This window comes from Myodes glareolus, chromosome 1 (genome assembly GCF_982192425.1).
Source record: "Myodes glareolus chromosome 1, mMyoGla1.1, whole genome shotgun sequence".
Taxonomy (NCBI): domain Eukaryota; kingdom Metazoa; phylum Chordata; class Mammalia; order Rodentia; family Cricetidae; genus Myodes; species Myodes glareolus.
This window is the reverse complement of record NC_142026.1, coordinates 35,834,675-35,847,440: the sequence shown is the minus strand read 5'-3', so window position 1 is coordinate 35,847,440 and position 12,766 is coordinate 35,834,675. Positions and strand designations below refer to the sequence as shown.

Sequence of the window (12,766 nt, the reverse complement as noted above, 5' to 3'; positions counted from 1 at the left end):
TCACGATCCACTGGGTAAAACTTTATTAGGGTCCATCTTAAGCAGACCACCTCATCCACAGGATCTCTCTTCATTGGTCAGATGAACTACCTACACCCCTGGTCTCTGCCACGAAGGGTTTCTGCCATTGTGGGTTAGGGACACCTTTTTCATCTAGAGATAGCCTAAGAAGCAACACAGGTGCCTTCTGCTCTGCCTTTAGAGAGAAGCAGGAGCAGAAGCATCCCTGGCTCCTGCATTAGCCAGAGTCACCTTCAGATCAGATATACAGGACCTGCTTCCCACAAGGACCGAGGCCAGCTCGTGTCCTGGGAAGATCCCTTCCTGGGGTGATGCCCTGAGCATCAAGTGAAAGTGTTCCCCAGTTCCTTTCTCCGGGGCTGGGCACTGACCCTGACTTTCTGGCAGGAGTTCCAGGGGAAGAGCTACAGAAGACACTGAAGCCAGCTCCAGACTCTGGGACGGCTTCTTCCACTCAGCCCTCCCAGAGACCAGGGTCCACAAGGAATGGGGTTTGGGACAGGGCCCCAGGGGCTAGATGCTCCCAATCTGAGAGAGGGAGGTGCTTGCAGATGCTGCGGGCCCTGTGCGTGCGTTGGGCCCAGGGGCTCTAGGAGTGGCCCCAGCCCTGGTGGGCAGCTCATCTCTCTGGCAACAACAGGAAGAATGCAGCCTTCAAGAAGCGGCCAATACTGCAGAGCGTGGCCACGAGCCAGTGGGAATGGAAGCCAGGGTCTGTGCTGACCACACACTTGAGGACATCAGTCTGGGAGGGAAAAAATGGGATAGTTAGCCAGGCCAGGCAACCCAAGGTCCCCAGTACCTTGCTCTAGAAAAATGTCTTACCGAATCACAAAGGAAACACACAAAGCTGTTTGAGAAAGGAGGATGTGGCCCTCTGGGCCTAAACTTGTTCAGGACACCTGAGAGTTAGATGGGGAAAGGTCTCAAGCCAAACGTCCTTGCCTACCCATTTTACAGGCGAAAATGGGCTTCTGGGCAGAGCCCATCCTCCGTGCCCAGTATCCAAAGTATCTTTGGTTTGGCCAACCATGAAGGCAGTCAGCTACGGAGACTAGGAGGGCCTGATCCTGACGCTCGCCCGCCCCTCTAGGTCTTGTTTCTTGAGAATGGAGAAAAGTGGGGCTCCCAAGAGGGAAGTGAAGCACTTTGGGCAGCACTGAAATCTCCCTGTGAGGGGGGCTGGGTTCTGTCTCTGAAAGACTACCTGTTGGCCTCTTTCTGCCAGGCGCCTTCTGGGAACAGCAAGGAGACAAGAGTTCAGGCTCTGGGATCCTGTCAGCACAGGCACAGAAGAGGCAGCCCCTGCCTGCGTCCCAGAGCAACCCCGAGTCCTAAAGCCCTTGCCTACGGCCCCCACATTCCATCCCACCCCACCCTCTGTTCCCGCACTAACGCTCCGGCGCTTACCACACCATCCCCCCCACCCCCACCCCACAGCCCCGCTGATTCTCAGGCTCACCCATCCACCACGCCTCCGAAGCCAGGTCGCCAGGGTCTTGCGCACAAATTCCCCCAGGCAGTCAACCAGGGCATGAACCATGGCAGGCTGAGCCTGCCGGACACAGTCCACTGCCAGCCCCGCAGCCACGGAGTACAGGGACACTACCTTGCCCCATGTGATGCCTAGAGAGAGAGAGAGAGAGAGTTGCTGATCAGACCCAAAGTGGTGCCCAGCCCCTAGGGTACCATGAAGATCTGAGCTTCTCCAAGCCACTTTCCTGCCTGCCATCAGCTGGTGACGAATAATGACAATGGAGCCAGGACCCTCCGTGCAGGCCACCACCGCAACAGGGCACTTGGCAGGATATACTAACTAGTAGGCTTGACCTCTGTCTCCAGCAAGTCAGGTTTTCCCTCTCAGGCTGTTCTCATGCAGATGGAGGCTCCCAGCCTCCGGTGCATACTTGCTGGAGCCTAGGAGACCAGCCTTACCCACATCCGAGAGAGGGGGCCACAGGAAAGCCGTGCAGCTCAGCACAGTGGGGTTGAACTGACTCAGAACTGGGCAAGGAAAGCAGCAGACAGGGGTGTGTCTGACCCTGCTTTGTCTACTGCTCTGAACCTTGACGCCAGGGCAGTAGGTCAGGGCCTATCCCATGCTTGCTTTAGGAAAAAGCCACCGTCCACAGGAAGACTCCTCCCCAGGCCGCTGACCTGCTGGGAGGCATAACTAAAACCTTCATGTAAGACAGATGAACAGCATTGTGGGGGATTACACGCAGCACCTTAACATATAGAAATGTAGGGGCTGGGGAGACGCCCCAGTGGTTAAAGTGTTTGCTAAGCAAGCCTGGGAACCAGAGTTGAGAGCCCCATAACTCATAAATGTTGGGTGGGTGTGCCAGCCCACCCTCCCCAGTTCTAGTCTTAGATCCAGAGACAGGGTCCTCGGGGCAAGCTGGTTAGCAAGCTTCACTGTACCAGCGAGCTCTGGGTATGCCTGAGAAATCCTGCCGCAGTAAATTAGAGGACTGGAAGAGGAGAATGCCCACATCAACCTTGGGTGCACACGTCTGTGCCTAGACACACAAAACATGCATACACACATGGAAATGGAAAGAACACAGAAATTGTATTCTATCACTAGTACTGACAAAAAAGAGTCGGGTCTTGGCATATTCGCAGCATTTCTGTGGCAGAGGCAGGAGAATCAGAAAAGAGTTCAATCAAGGTCATCCTCAGCTACATAACCAACCCAGGCCAGCCTGGGTTACGTAAGTTCTTCTCTCCAAAAAGGAACCTGGAACTATGGCTCAGTAGTTAAAGAGCAACTATTGCTCTTCCGGGGTCAGAGCTGAATGCATGCATACATATCCGCACAGAGGTACAAACACATACACATAATTAAAAAAATGTTTTACATTTAAATATTAAAACAAAATATTAGACATTTGTAAATATAAATATTAAAACTATAAATTATATAGTTGATATAAATATTTTAAATTATATTAAAATATAAAAATCTTAAAAATAGAATAAATCAGCCAGGCATGCTGGTGTGTGCCTTTAACCCAGCAGGGGCAGAGGCAGGCGATTTCAGAGTTTGAGGCCAGCCTGGTCTACAGAGCGAGTTCTGGGACAGCCAGAGACACCTTATCTCGAAAAACCTAAATAAATATATTAATTAATTAAAATAAAACAAATCTTTTAAAGAGGGGGTAGGTGAGGTAGTGTGCTCCTGTAATCTCAGTAGCAGGAAGTTGAGGCAAGAGGGTCTTGAGACTGGGGGAGCCAAAAAAAAAAAAAAAAAAGCACAAATAACACATTAAGTGTTTGAAAAAATAAAGGCCATTTCCCCTTGTTAACAGCATAAGAGGATAAAATATAACAAGATGCCAGCCAGCCTGGTCATCAGTGACCTCCAGGTTCAGTGGGAGACTGTCTCAAAAAAGTAACTGGAAGAAGCTACGAAGAAAGATACTCATCCTTAACCTCTGACCTATACCTACAGGCTTGTATTCGCGCACACGCACGCACGCACGCACACACGTGAAGATGAGATGAGGGCTCAGTTAACTGCTATTCTCAGCTCTGCTAGCAAAGGCATTTGGTAAGACCTGAAAAGCTCACACAGCTAACCACAGCTGGCCTGTGCGATGCTAAGCTAAGTCGTGGCATTTTCAGACTATGACATTCCCCTCAGCCCACCTTCACACAGCACTCGGAAGGACTTCTTACCAATGCGTCAGTCAGCGCACAGATGTTCACCACCAAGGAAAAGCTAAATGCTCGTGGGCAAACTGCTGAGGTCCCGCAGCGGCATGGTTATACAGCCAATTACCAGAGTGGAGTTCTGATGAATGCCACACATGGCAAGGAAAAGAAACCAAACACAAAAGGACACAAATACTATGCCAGTCCACCTAGAGAAAACCCAGAACAGGCACGCCCACAGAATCAAAAAAATAAAAAAATTCGTAGGGGTCTGGGGGCGAGGGACAGGGTGTTACTGCTGATAGGCAATATGTCCTCAGGATCGGGACAAACAGCATTCTGAATGTGCTAAATGCCACCAGATCTGACATTTAATGTGACTAAATGTACGGTATATGAATGTTGTTAGCTCAAAAGGGAATGGGGGGAACCCAACCCCCCTGAAATCAAACAGTGCCACACACCAGCTTCTGACTGTCCCATTGGAGTGACTTTCTGTCTCTTTCAAAATAAACCCAAGTCTGGAATCCAGCTGCGCTCCACTCTGGCATCCACAGGCACCCTGTCACTGCTAGGGCACAACCCTGACTCTCTGCTGGCTGAGTATCCTAGACCAGGGTCACTGCTCAGGGTCAGTGACTAACAGAGCCTAGTGATCAGGCCCTGATGTCAGTCACATTCTCACGGGGTTCCCTGCTGTTAGCTGTGACCTTGAAGTGATGGAAAATTCATGTGTCACCCACAGAGTGCCCCAATCCACCACAAGAACTGAGGAGCTTGACGTCCTGTTAAAAAGTGTGCTCGATAAGGCGATGACATTCCCAGCAAAAGTGGCTGGGGAAGGTGGTGTCCAGGGGCACATCTTGGGGAGTGTCTGCTTCCCTTGGGCTCTCATATATTCACGATCTAATTCTGGAACACTTATTTATTTATTTATTTATTTTTTAAAGACAGGAGGGCTTCTCTGTGTCACTTTGGAGCCTGTCCTGGAACTAGCTCTTGTAGACCAGGCTGGCCTTGAACTCACAGAGATCTGCCTGCCTCTGCCTCCCAAGTGCTGGGATTTTTTTTTGGCAGGGGGTTATTTATTTTTTCAGACAAGGTCTCGCCATTATATACCTCTGGCTATCCTGGAACTTTTGCTGTAGACTAAGCTGGCCTCAAACTCAGAGATGCACCTGCCTCTGCTTCCAGAGGGCTAGGATTAAAGGCGTGCACTACCACCACCCAGCCTTGAGTCATTTATTTTTAATGTGTATGGCTGGGTGTTCTGTCAGACTGTATGTCTGTGCACCACATATATGCTATCCCAAGGAGACCAGAAGAGGGCTCAGATAGCCTAGAACTGGATAGAACTAACTTAACAGCTTTGCTGAGAATTGAACTCGGGTCCTCTGGAGGAGAAGTAAGAGCTCTTAACCGCTGAGCCATCTCTCCAGGCCCCCATAATTCCAGATCATCTTATCTCTCCAGAAGAAAGCCCATAGTCGCTGGCCGTCCTGCCCTGCTTCCCCACAGCCCCCTGGTGACTTCTAATCTGCTTTGTTATCGCCAGCACTCTGCATGTTTGTGTCTGGCACATTGGTTCCTCACTCCTCTTCATGGCTGACCCACATCCACTGTCAATTCATGTGCGAGTGGGTAGTCATGACTTTTGGCTGTGTGACTGATGCTACTGGGAACACACACAGGCAAGCTTCTCTGAAGGCACGTGTTTTCTTTCTGTTAGGTTTACATCTAGTAGTAGTTTTGGTGGGTCACATGGAAACACCATGCTTCACCATTTGAGAACCTGCCAGGCTGTTTTCCGAAGTGTGCCCCACCAGCTATTATGAGTAAAGGCTGAGTTCCCCACAGCCTCATCAGCACTGTGGTCGTATGGCCATCCTGGTAAAGATGACGCCATTCTGGCGCATGCAATGATGCTGATCATCACGTGTGTGTGTGTTTCTCAAGCCTGCTGGTACTTCCTGACCTCCAGTGAGATGTGACCACCCTGCATTCCCATGGCTTCTCTTTCCCCCCTCTTCTCCCCCCAGCTTGGAGACAGACACTCAAGCGGCCACCCATGGTTGGCGTCAGCTAGAAGGGGCTCTGTCTCCCACAGGGGATCTCCCAGAGCTGCCTCTCTGGGCTGGCTGCATGCTCAGGGTGGGTTTACACCAGGCAGGGATGGTGGACAGGGGTTAAGGTTACTCTGGTCTCTTCCCAGTTCACACTCACTACCACCCAAAGCCCCAGTCCCTTTCTCCTGCTCACTCCTGCCACTAATGGAGGTCCAATCTCTCCTGGGTTCGTGAAGCCATCCGCAGGCTAGATCCGCAGCCTCGGAAGCAAAGTTCCTTATAAATCTAGCCATCCCTGGCTCGTAAACCAGCCCGCTTGACAGCTTAGAGACAGACACCCAGGCAAGCCACCCATGTCTGGCGTCAGCTGCAAAGCTCCAGAGAGGGCAAGGGTGATCCTCCACCCAAAACACATGGCTGCTGGCTGCTGGCTTCCTTCCTAAGCCTTACCCACTATATCTCTACTAGGTGCCTGCAGGTTACGTTCAAGAAAGGGACAGGAACTAGCCCATTAACTCCTGGTACAGTTTCTCCCCCTCCCTCCCCCACCCATGTCACAGCCTTTCCCCACCTCTGCCACTCCATCACCCACACATTCACTTTTTTCCCACAATCCACCCTCCTGGCCCCACATTTTTCGGTCCAGAAGCCACACTGGCTGACCCTGGCCTGGCATGTGATGCTCCGGAAGCTGGCCTGGGCCTCGCTACCCCTAGGAAAGCCCACATGGATCTGGTGTAAATGACACATGTGGACAACAAGCTGTCTAGCAGGGCTCTAAGGGAAGAGCATGACACAGGAAGGTGTGGGGAGATTAAGTCTTGCAGCCTCCGGGAAACCCGGGGCAGGGTACAAAAGGCAAGCAGCAATAATGAGATTTGAGGCAGAGAGGGAGGAGGCTGCAGGATCTAAGAAGTGGCCTTGCCTGTCACTCACTTCTGGAGCAGACACGGAAGGACCTGGGAAAGCCCCAGGTGAGTGTGGTCACAGTCATCCAGATAAGTGTGTCCCTGATCTCCTAAAGTGCCCCACAACCAGGCACACTCATAGACTCTTTGGGATGCCCAGGGTTTTTTTTTTTGTTGTTGTTTTTTTTTTTTAAATATCCCATGTGGATCTAGCTGTGGAAATTCAAGTACCATAGTCACCAAAGCCCAGTATCTGCAGAGAGCCACTGCCCTGCAGGGCACCACCACCGCAACCAATGCTGGACCATTATCAAACGGCAGACAGGCCCGTGTCAACAGCCCTCAGGATGGCCAACAGCAGCAATTATCGAGAAATCGCGATAATAATAAATATACTCATAAACAAAGACCACCCAGCCACTACTGTTAACCAAGTAGCACAACCATGTATCACTGCTACTCCTACGGCGCCTTCTCCCGTTAGTCCAATCTCATCCCTTTCATAAACCACCCTTCACTTATATTATTAAAGTCCACTACCACTTCAAATTATTACATATATAACTCCTATACCCCCCATTAAAACTCCCAGCCCCACCCAATTAGAACCTCAAGTTTCAGAGTATTCAATTTCAAGGTACCTTGAAATTGAAATTGAAAAAGAGCCAAGTCTGAGACTTGAATTCAATCTCACCGTGAAAGGAGAGCCAACTCCCCAAAGTGTCCTCTGACCTGAACATATGTGCCGTGGTTCATTGCATGAGCACACACACACGGACACACACACACTCGTGTGCACACATACACACCAAATAAAAACATAATAAACAGCTGAGGGTGGTGGTACCACCTTTAATCCCAGCACTCAGGAGGCAGAGGGAGAATCTCTGAGTTCGAGACCAGCACGGTCTACAGAATTCTAGGACAGGAAGGGCTACGAAGAAGCCCTTTCTCAAAAAACCAAAATTAAGAAGAAAAAAGAAAGTGGCCAGCAGCACGGTACGCTGCCTTCTGAGCAAGCTCTTCGCTGGACTGGGCTGTGACATAGTTCAGCACAGCCCAGAGGTCCAGGAGGCTGGCAGTACGCTAGCAGTGACGTGGAACCCGTAGGACTGTGTCAGAGGATCCCGAGGATTTCCTATCTGTGTAAGTCTGCTTGACCCACACATGTTGAGCCTCCTCTCCCAGAGGTGCCTTAAGTAAACAGGCCAGACCTACCTGCTGAGAAGATGTGGCCTGCCACAGCGAGGAAGGCATCTGTCACCACAGGCTCAGACTGTAGAGAGATGTGCAGCTGCCGGGCCACGTTTCGGTACACACTGGGGCGAATCTGTTCCAGCTCATCCCCTGCATGGGCACACAGGGGTTCAGGTCCTCTCACGCCGTAGCCCTGTGGCTAGCACTGACCACGACTCAATCCTGCCCTTGATCCACCTGACCTCACTTGACTTGCAGGCTCACACCTTTCTCTCCACTCGGCCCTGATACTCCACTCTGCCTGTTTGACACCCACCCACCCCGTCACGTTATCTTACTTCATTTGACTCTCCCAACCTTGGCCCCATGAACAAAGAGACTAAAGGAGGCTGTGGAACCTCCAGCTCCCTAAGGCAAGCTGGCTGGGCCAGTGGGGCAGGAATCCTGCAGCGGTGCATGGGCAGTGCCTACCCAGTTAGTGACTCACGGCAGGCAGGCAGGCAGGCAGGCAGGCAGGCAGGCAGGCAGCAGAACCCAACATGGAGAGGAGCTCGGCTAGAATATGTAGTCACCGCCTGCTGCCTCATAGGACTGTCCTGGCTGAAGCACCAGCATCACTAGTAATGGCTCAGTGAACTGACTTGGGCTGAGCCAAGGCCCTGGGACAATGGTACCACCCACATGCCGACACGGGGCTCCTGGTGCCAAATGGGTGTGTTTTCATATGCTCCTACATCAGTGCAGCTATAGCTGGGCCAAGGAGGATGCCTGCCACAGTCTCACCTGCCCCCCACCCCCACCCCACCCCCACCCCGGGCTGCAGTGCCCTTGGCAGCATCAGGCACGCACAGGGAAAGATGGTGCCGGGAATTCCACACGGCCTCTGATTGGGTGCCCCTGGCCCAGCCACTTCCCCAGCCAAAGCAAACAGGGAAATGCTGCTGCCGCCTGGCCTGTCCCAGCGATAAGGGCACCCACGTCATCCCCGAGGTCAGCTGTGCTCTATCTAATTAATTAAGATCTGGAACGGGTGTAGAATCAGGAGGAGGAGGGCCAGGGGATGTAGAGATGGCATGGAAATTCCCAAGGCTGGCCTGGGTATTGCCAAGGATAAAACCCTGGGGGCCTCTGGGGACTGACCCCAGGGAGACTGCTGAGGGACACAAGCTGGGCTGCTTCCTGTCTGTGGCTGGGGTCATGCTTGGGGGTGGGGGGGGGCAGGAAGCGATCACTGAGCTTCGAAAAAAAAAAATCATCCTGAATAGTCATGGCAGCACCAAACATAACCTGAACAAGCACACACTGGGATTCAAGTGTTCTTCCTCCAGGAATCCCCTTAGCTGTCTGGAAGGGTCTGAACCCCAGAGTGCAGGAGCAATAGGACCGAGTGATGGAGAAAGGCCTTAAAGTTGCTAGCTGAGTACAAGGCTTTGACCTGCTACTTTCTACAGGCCAGTGTTCAAACCTCCCAGGACCTTCCAAAAGGGCCAAGAGGACAGACATTGAGTGGGTCAGACCCAATCAAGACTTCCTCCCTGCCATCCTGTGCCCTAGGGACTCTCAGGAGGTCATTATGTCATTTCTCCAGCGGCAACCACCGGTCTTCTCTGATGAGTTTGCAGAGCCAAAACCCTTCACCCATCCTTCCCACACACAGAGATAGCTCCCTCTGTCCATTCACAGTCCTCCTGGGAGCCCAACTCAGGTGGCATGAACTCTGCCTCTTGGGCAGACCAGGTCTACATAGCCCTGTTCCTTGAGGCCACCGCAGCACAGAGATGCAGGGCCTGTATAAAATAGTATGTGTGCATACCTCATCTCGCAGGAAGTCAGCTCATTCATGGCTTCCTCCAACCAGGAGAGTGCACACCAGCTCTCCCTGACACCCACTCACCTATTTATGTGATCTCTGCTATTTACCTTCCATTCCCTTGGATGGTCCCAGGACAGCCCCAGGCCCCAGTCCAGCTGTGATAAGGTGAACGACTGTCCAGTATCAATGTTTGCCTATCCTTCCCCTCTCATGTATCCAGGCCTAGAGGAGCTAAGGACAGCCACTGAGCTGTGTGTGAGCCCCCCCCCAAACAATGTCCCAGATGTCCTTCGAGAAGGCCCTGGCGGGGGGCCTTCCCATCAAGGGAAACAGCAATGGGTGTCGGATCTCAGCCAATAACTGAAAGGCCTATTTTCCAAAACAAACATTGGGACATGTGGTCCCACAAAGGATTTTTTAGTCCAGCAGAGTACAAGGGTCACAATAAAGTTTAGCCGCTAAAATATTACTTTTCCAGAGCTTTCTGTGGTTTACGACAAGAATGTCTGTGATCTGGGCTAAGCAGACATGGGGGGTTAGGGGTGGGGGACCTGGCAAAGGATCCAGCAAGCAGGCAAGCCTGGGGGAAAACAGAGGCGCACCAACCTGGGTGGCCTATCCTGCACCCTCACCATTCCAGACAGATTTGGGCTCCCACGCATGCACGCCTCCTCTTTACCCCAGAGGGAGGGTGAGGCGCAGCCAAAGAGGGACTGAACATGTCTGGAGAAGGGAATGTCGGTGCAGAACAGATGTACTTGGTACCCCGAAACACAGCAGGCACGTCCATCAACCAGTTATGGGGGTGAGGGGGCCTGGGATCGTAGCTGCTGATGCCCCACACTCACCCAAGCGCAGCAGCACGGTGCACACCTCGGCTAGGCGTCCTCCAGGGGCAGGAGAAGCACGCTCCGGTGCGCTCCAGGAGAGGCCGGCGCGCAAAAGCCGCGCGTGCACGTACTCCCGGCCTAGTGCTTTGGCCTGGGCCACCAGCTCCTTGTCTGTGGGCGAGCGATCAAAAGCGTCCATGATCTCCGCAGCAAAGACAGAAGAGCGCCGCAGCACCTCCATGGCCGAAGCGCAGGCGAGAGCAACCACACCTACGACAGACAAAGCACAGCCGGACGGCCTCCAGCCAAGCGGGGAAGGGACGCCCGCCACGCGAGGAGACCTGGAGGCACAGCGCGAGGCACAGCGGTCCCCACCGCGTGCGCCCGGTCCAGTGCCGATCCAAAGCTCACAGAGGAGGTCGGCTGGGCGCCGCCCTCAAAAGGGCCAGGTTCGGATGGCCTCTCGTTTTGCTCCCCAAGCCTTTCAAAATACAGTGCCACGTTCTTTTGGGTTCTAAATTAAATCACCGGCGGTGGTCAAGGGTTGGAAACACCGCAGGAAAAATGGCGATAGGTTCTGTGGTCACAGTGCCCAGGCTCGAGGACCAGTTTGGGGGCGACGGAGAAAGCAGAGTAGCCTGGGCGACCAGGCGACAGGGGCTCCTCCCGGCCGGGAAATCAACTCCCAAGGAAGGCTCTAAACGGCGCGGCGATCCAGGCCACGCACTTGTGCACCTCGCAGAGCGGGTGTTTGTTCCCGGTGTCGCCGTTCCCATGGTGCTACATCCAGGGGACAGACGCCACGCCCGCCCGACTCACCTCTCTGGCCGCATGGCGCGCCGGGCGGCGATGGAGTTCTGGTTTCAGGACCCGCTGGCCGCTGTCTCCGCCGGTCTAGACCATTCCATTCAAACCCGCGAGCGCGCCCCGCCCCAGCGCCCGCCCCGTCCACGCCCGAGCCGAAGTACAGGCTCCGCCGGCTTCCCGCGCTCGCAGAAGTCCTGGTCTCCAGAGGTGCGGGAGGTGTACCGCGGACTCCCCGCAGGCGAGTGGCCAAGCCTAGGGCTTCGCCTTCTAAGGAAACGGCAACCCCCGGGGGTGGAGCCGCAGCCCAGCTCTGCCCAACGCCTCCCCAGTTTAAGGAAGGCCAACACAAGTTCTCGGGATGCGCCGCCCGGGAACGCAGCCAGGCTGGAGCTGTCCCGACAGGCAGCGCGAAGAACATCCAGCTCTGACACCAACCCAGTGGGGCGCACCGAGTTCCGTTTTAGAATTGGCTGACTTATCCTTTCCTTAGTGCCTTGTAAGAGGTTCCTCATAGATTCTGGGTTCTTGCAGTTCTAAGGGATCCAATGCCTTCTTCTGACCTCCGAGGGCATCAGGCACGCACGTGATGCACAGACATACATGCAGGCAAACATTCATACACAAGACAAAACTAAAAATAAGTACATCTCTACAAATAGATTCTGGATTCTTGACTTGATAGAAGCCTTTGTGGAGTGTGATGGAGACTTGGATTTGTACTTGATTGAAGATGCTCCTCTCCCACTCCAGTCTGACTTTGCTTCTAATGAACTCTAATGAACTTTTTATATGAAGTCCAATATATAATTTTTTGTAGTTGGTTATCTCTCATTAGGGTATTTTTCTTGAAGAGAAAAAGAGGGAGGGGAGAAGGGAGCGAGGGAGAGAGAGAGAGAGAGAGAGAGAGAGAGAGAGAGAGAGAGAGAGACTGAGAGTCTGGTCTGGAACTCTGTGTTGACCAGTTGGTCCAACTTGTAGGGATCTTCCTGACACTGACTCCCGAACACTGGTCCACAGATGCCAAGACCACACTCAGCTTCTCTAATCTATTTTTTTTCAGAAACTTAGTTATTTTAGGATTCATATGTAGGCCTATGATGGATCACAAACATTACTGTGAACAATGTGGTAGTTAATCAGAGTTCTTCAGTAAGCAGTACTTCCTAACTTAACTTATATGTATTACGAATACATACATGTATCCATATAGGTGTTTTATCTGCATGTACATCTGCACACAAGAAGAGGGCATTGAATCCCATGGAACTAGTTACAAATGGTTGTGAGTGGGTGCTGGGAATTGAACCAGGGTCCTCTGGAAGAGCAGCCAGCACTCTTAACCACTGAGCCATCTCTCCAGCCTCCCCAATGGAAATATATTCAAGCGAACAATGGTTTAAAAAAAAAAACCAGTATACATCAAATCTATGAGATGCAGCTAAAGCACTGATTAAGGAAACTTCT

The 12,766-nt window shown here is 52.5% G+C and overlaps 1 protein-coding gene across 3 annotated transcripts; it reads right to left on the bottom strand.

Annotated features, from left to right (window-relative positions):
- On the bottom strand, positions 1-11,735 carry Bok (BCL2 family apoptosis regulator BOK). 3 transcript variants are annotated; one of them, XM_087905818.1, is made up of 5 exons: positions 11,315-11,735; positions 10,514-10,666; positions 7,874-8,002; positions 1,484-1,647; positions 1-766 (listed from the first exon to the last, which is right to left on the bottom strand). In XM_087905818.1, exons 1-5 carry the CDS (start codon positions 11,718-11,720, stop codon positions 641-643), a joined length of 978 nt encoding a protein of 325 aa, XP_087761944.1. In that variant the 5' UTR covers positions 11,721-11,735; the 3' UTR covers positions 1-640. The 3 variants fall into 3 exon arrangements, with proteins under 3 accessions (XP_087761944.1, XP_048297919.1, XP_087761948.1); XM_048441962.3 differs by having other exon boundaries at positions 10,514-10,765; positions 11,315-11,585; XM_087905822.1 differs by lacking the exons at positions 7,874-8,002; positions 10,514-10,666.
- Between the last annotated feature and the right edge of the window lie 1,031 nt (positions 11,736-12,766).

What these genes read in the sequence shown, in the direction of transcription:
- Bok (XM_087905818.1), bottom strand. Translation starts at nt 11,720, where the DNA reads ATGTTCTTCGCGCTGCCTGTCGGGACAGCTCCAGCCTGGCTGCGTTCC. An exon ending in CGCGCCATGCGGCCAGAGAG is followed by an intron (nt 10,667 to 11,314) that starts GTGAGTCGGGCG and finishes GCTCGCCCACAG; the next exon opens with ACAAGGAGCTGGTGGCCCAG. An exon ending in TTCGGAGGCGTGGTGGATGG is followed by an intron (nt 767 to 1,483) that starts GTGAGCCTGAGA and finishes TTTCCCTCCCAG; the next exon opens with ACTGATGTCCTCAAGTGTGT.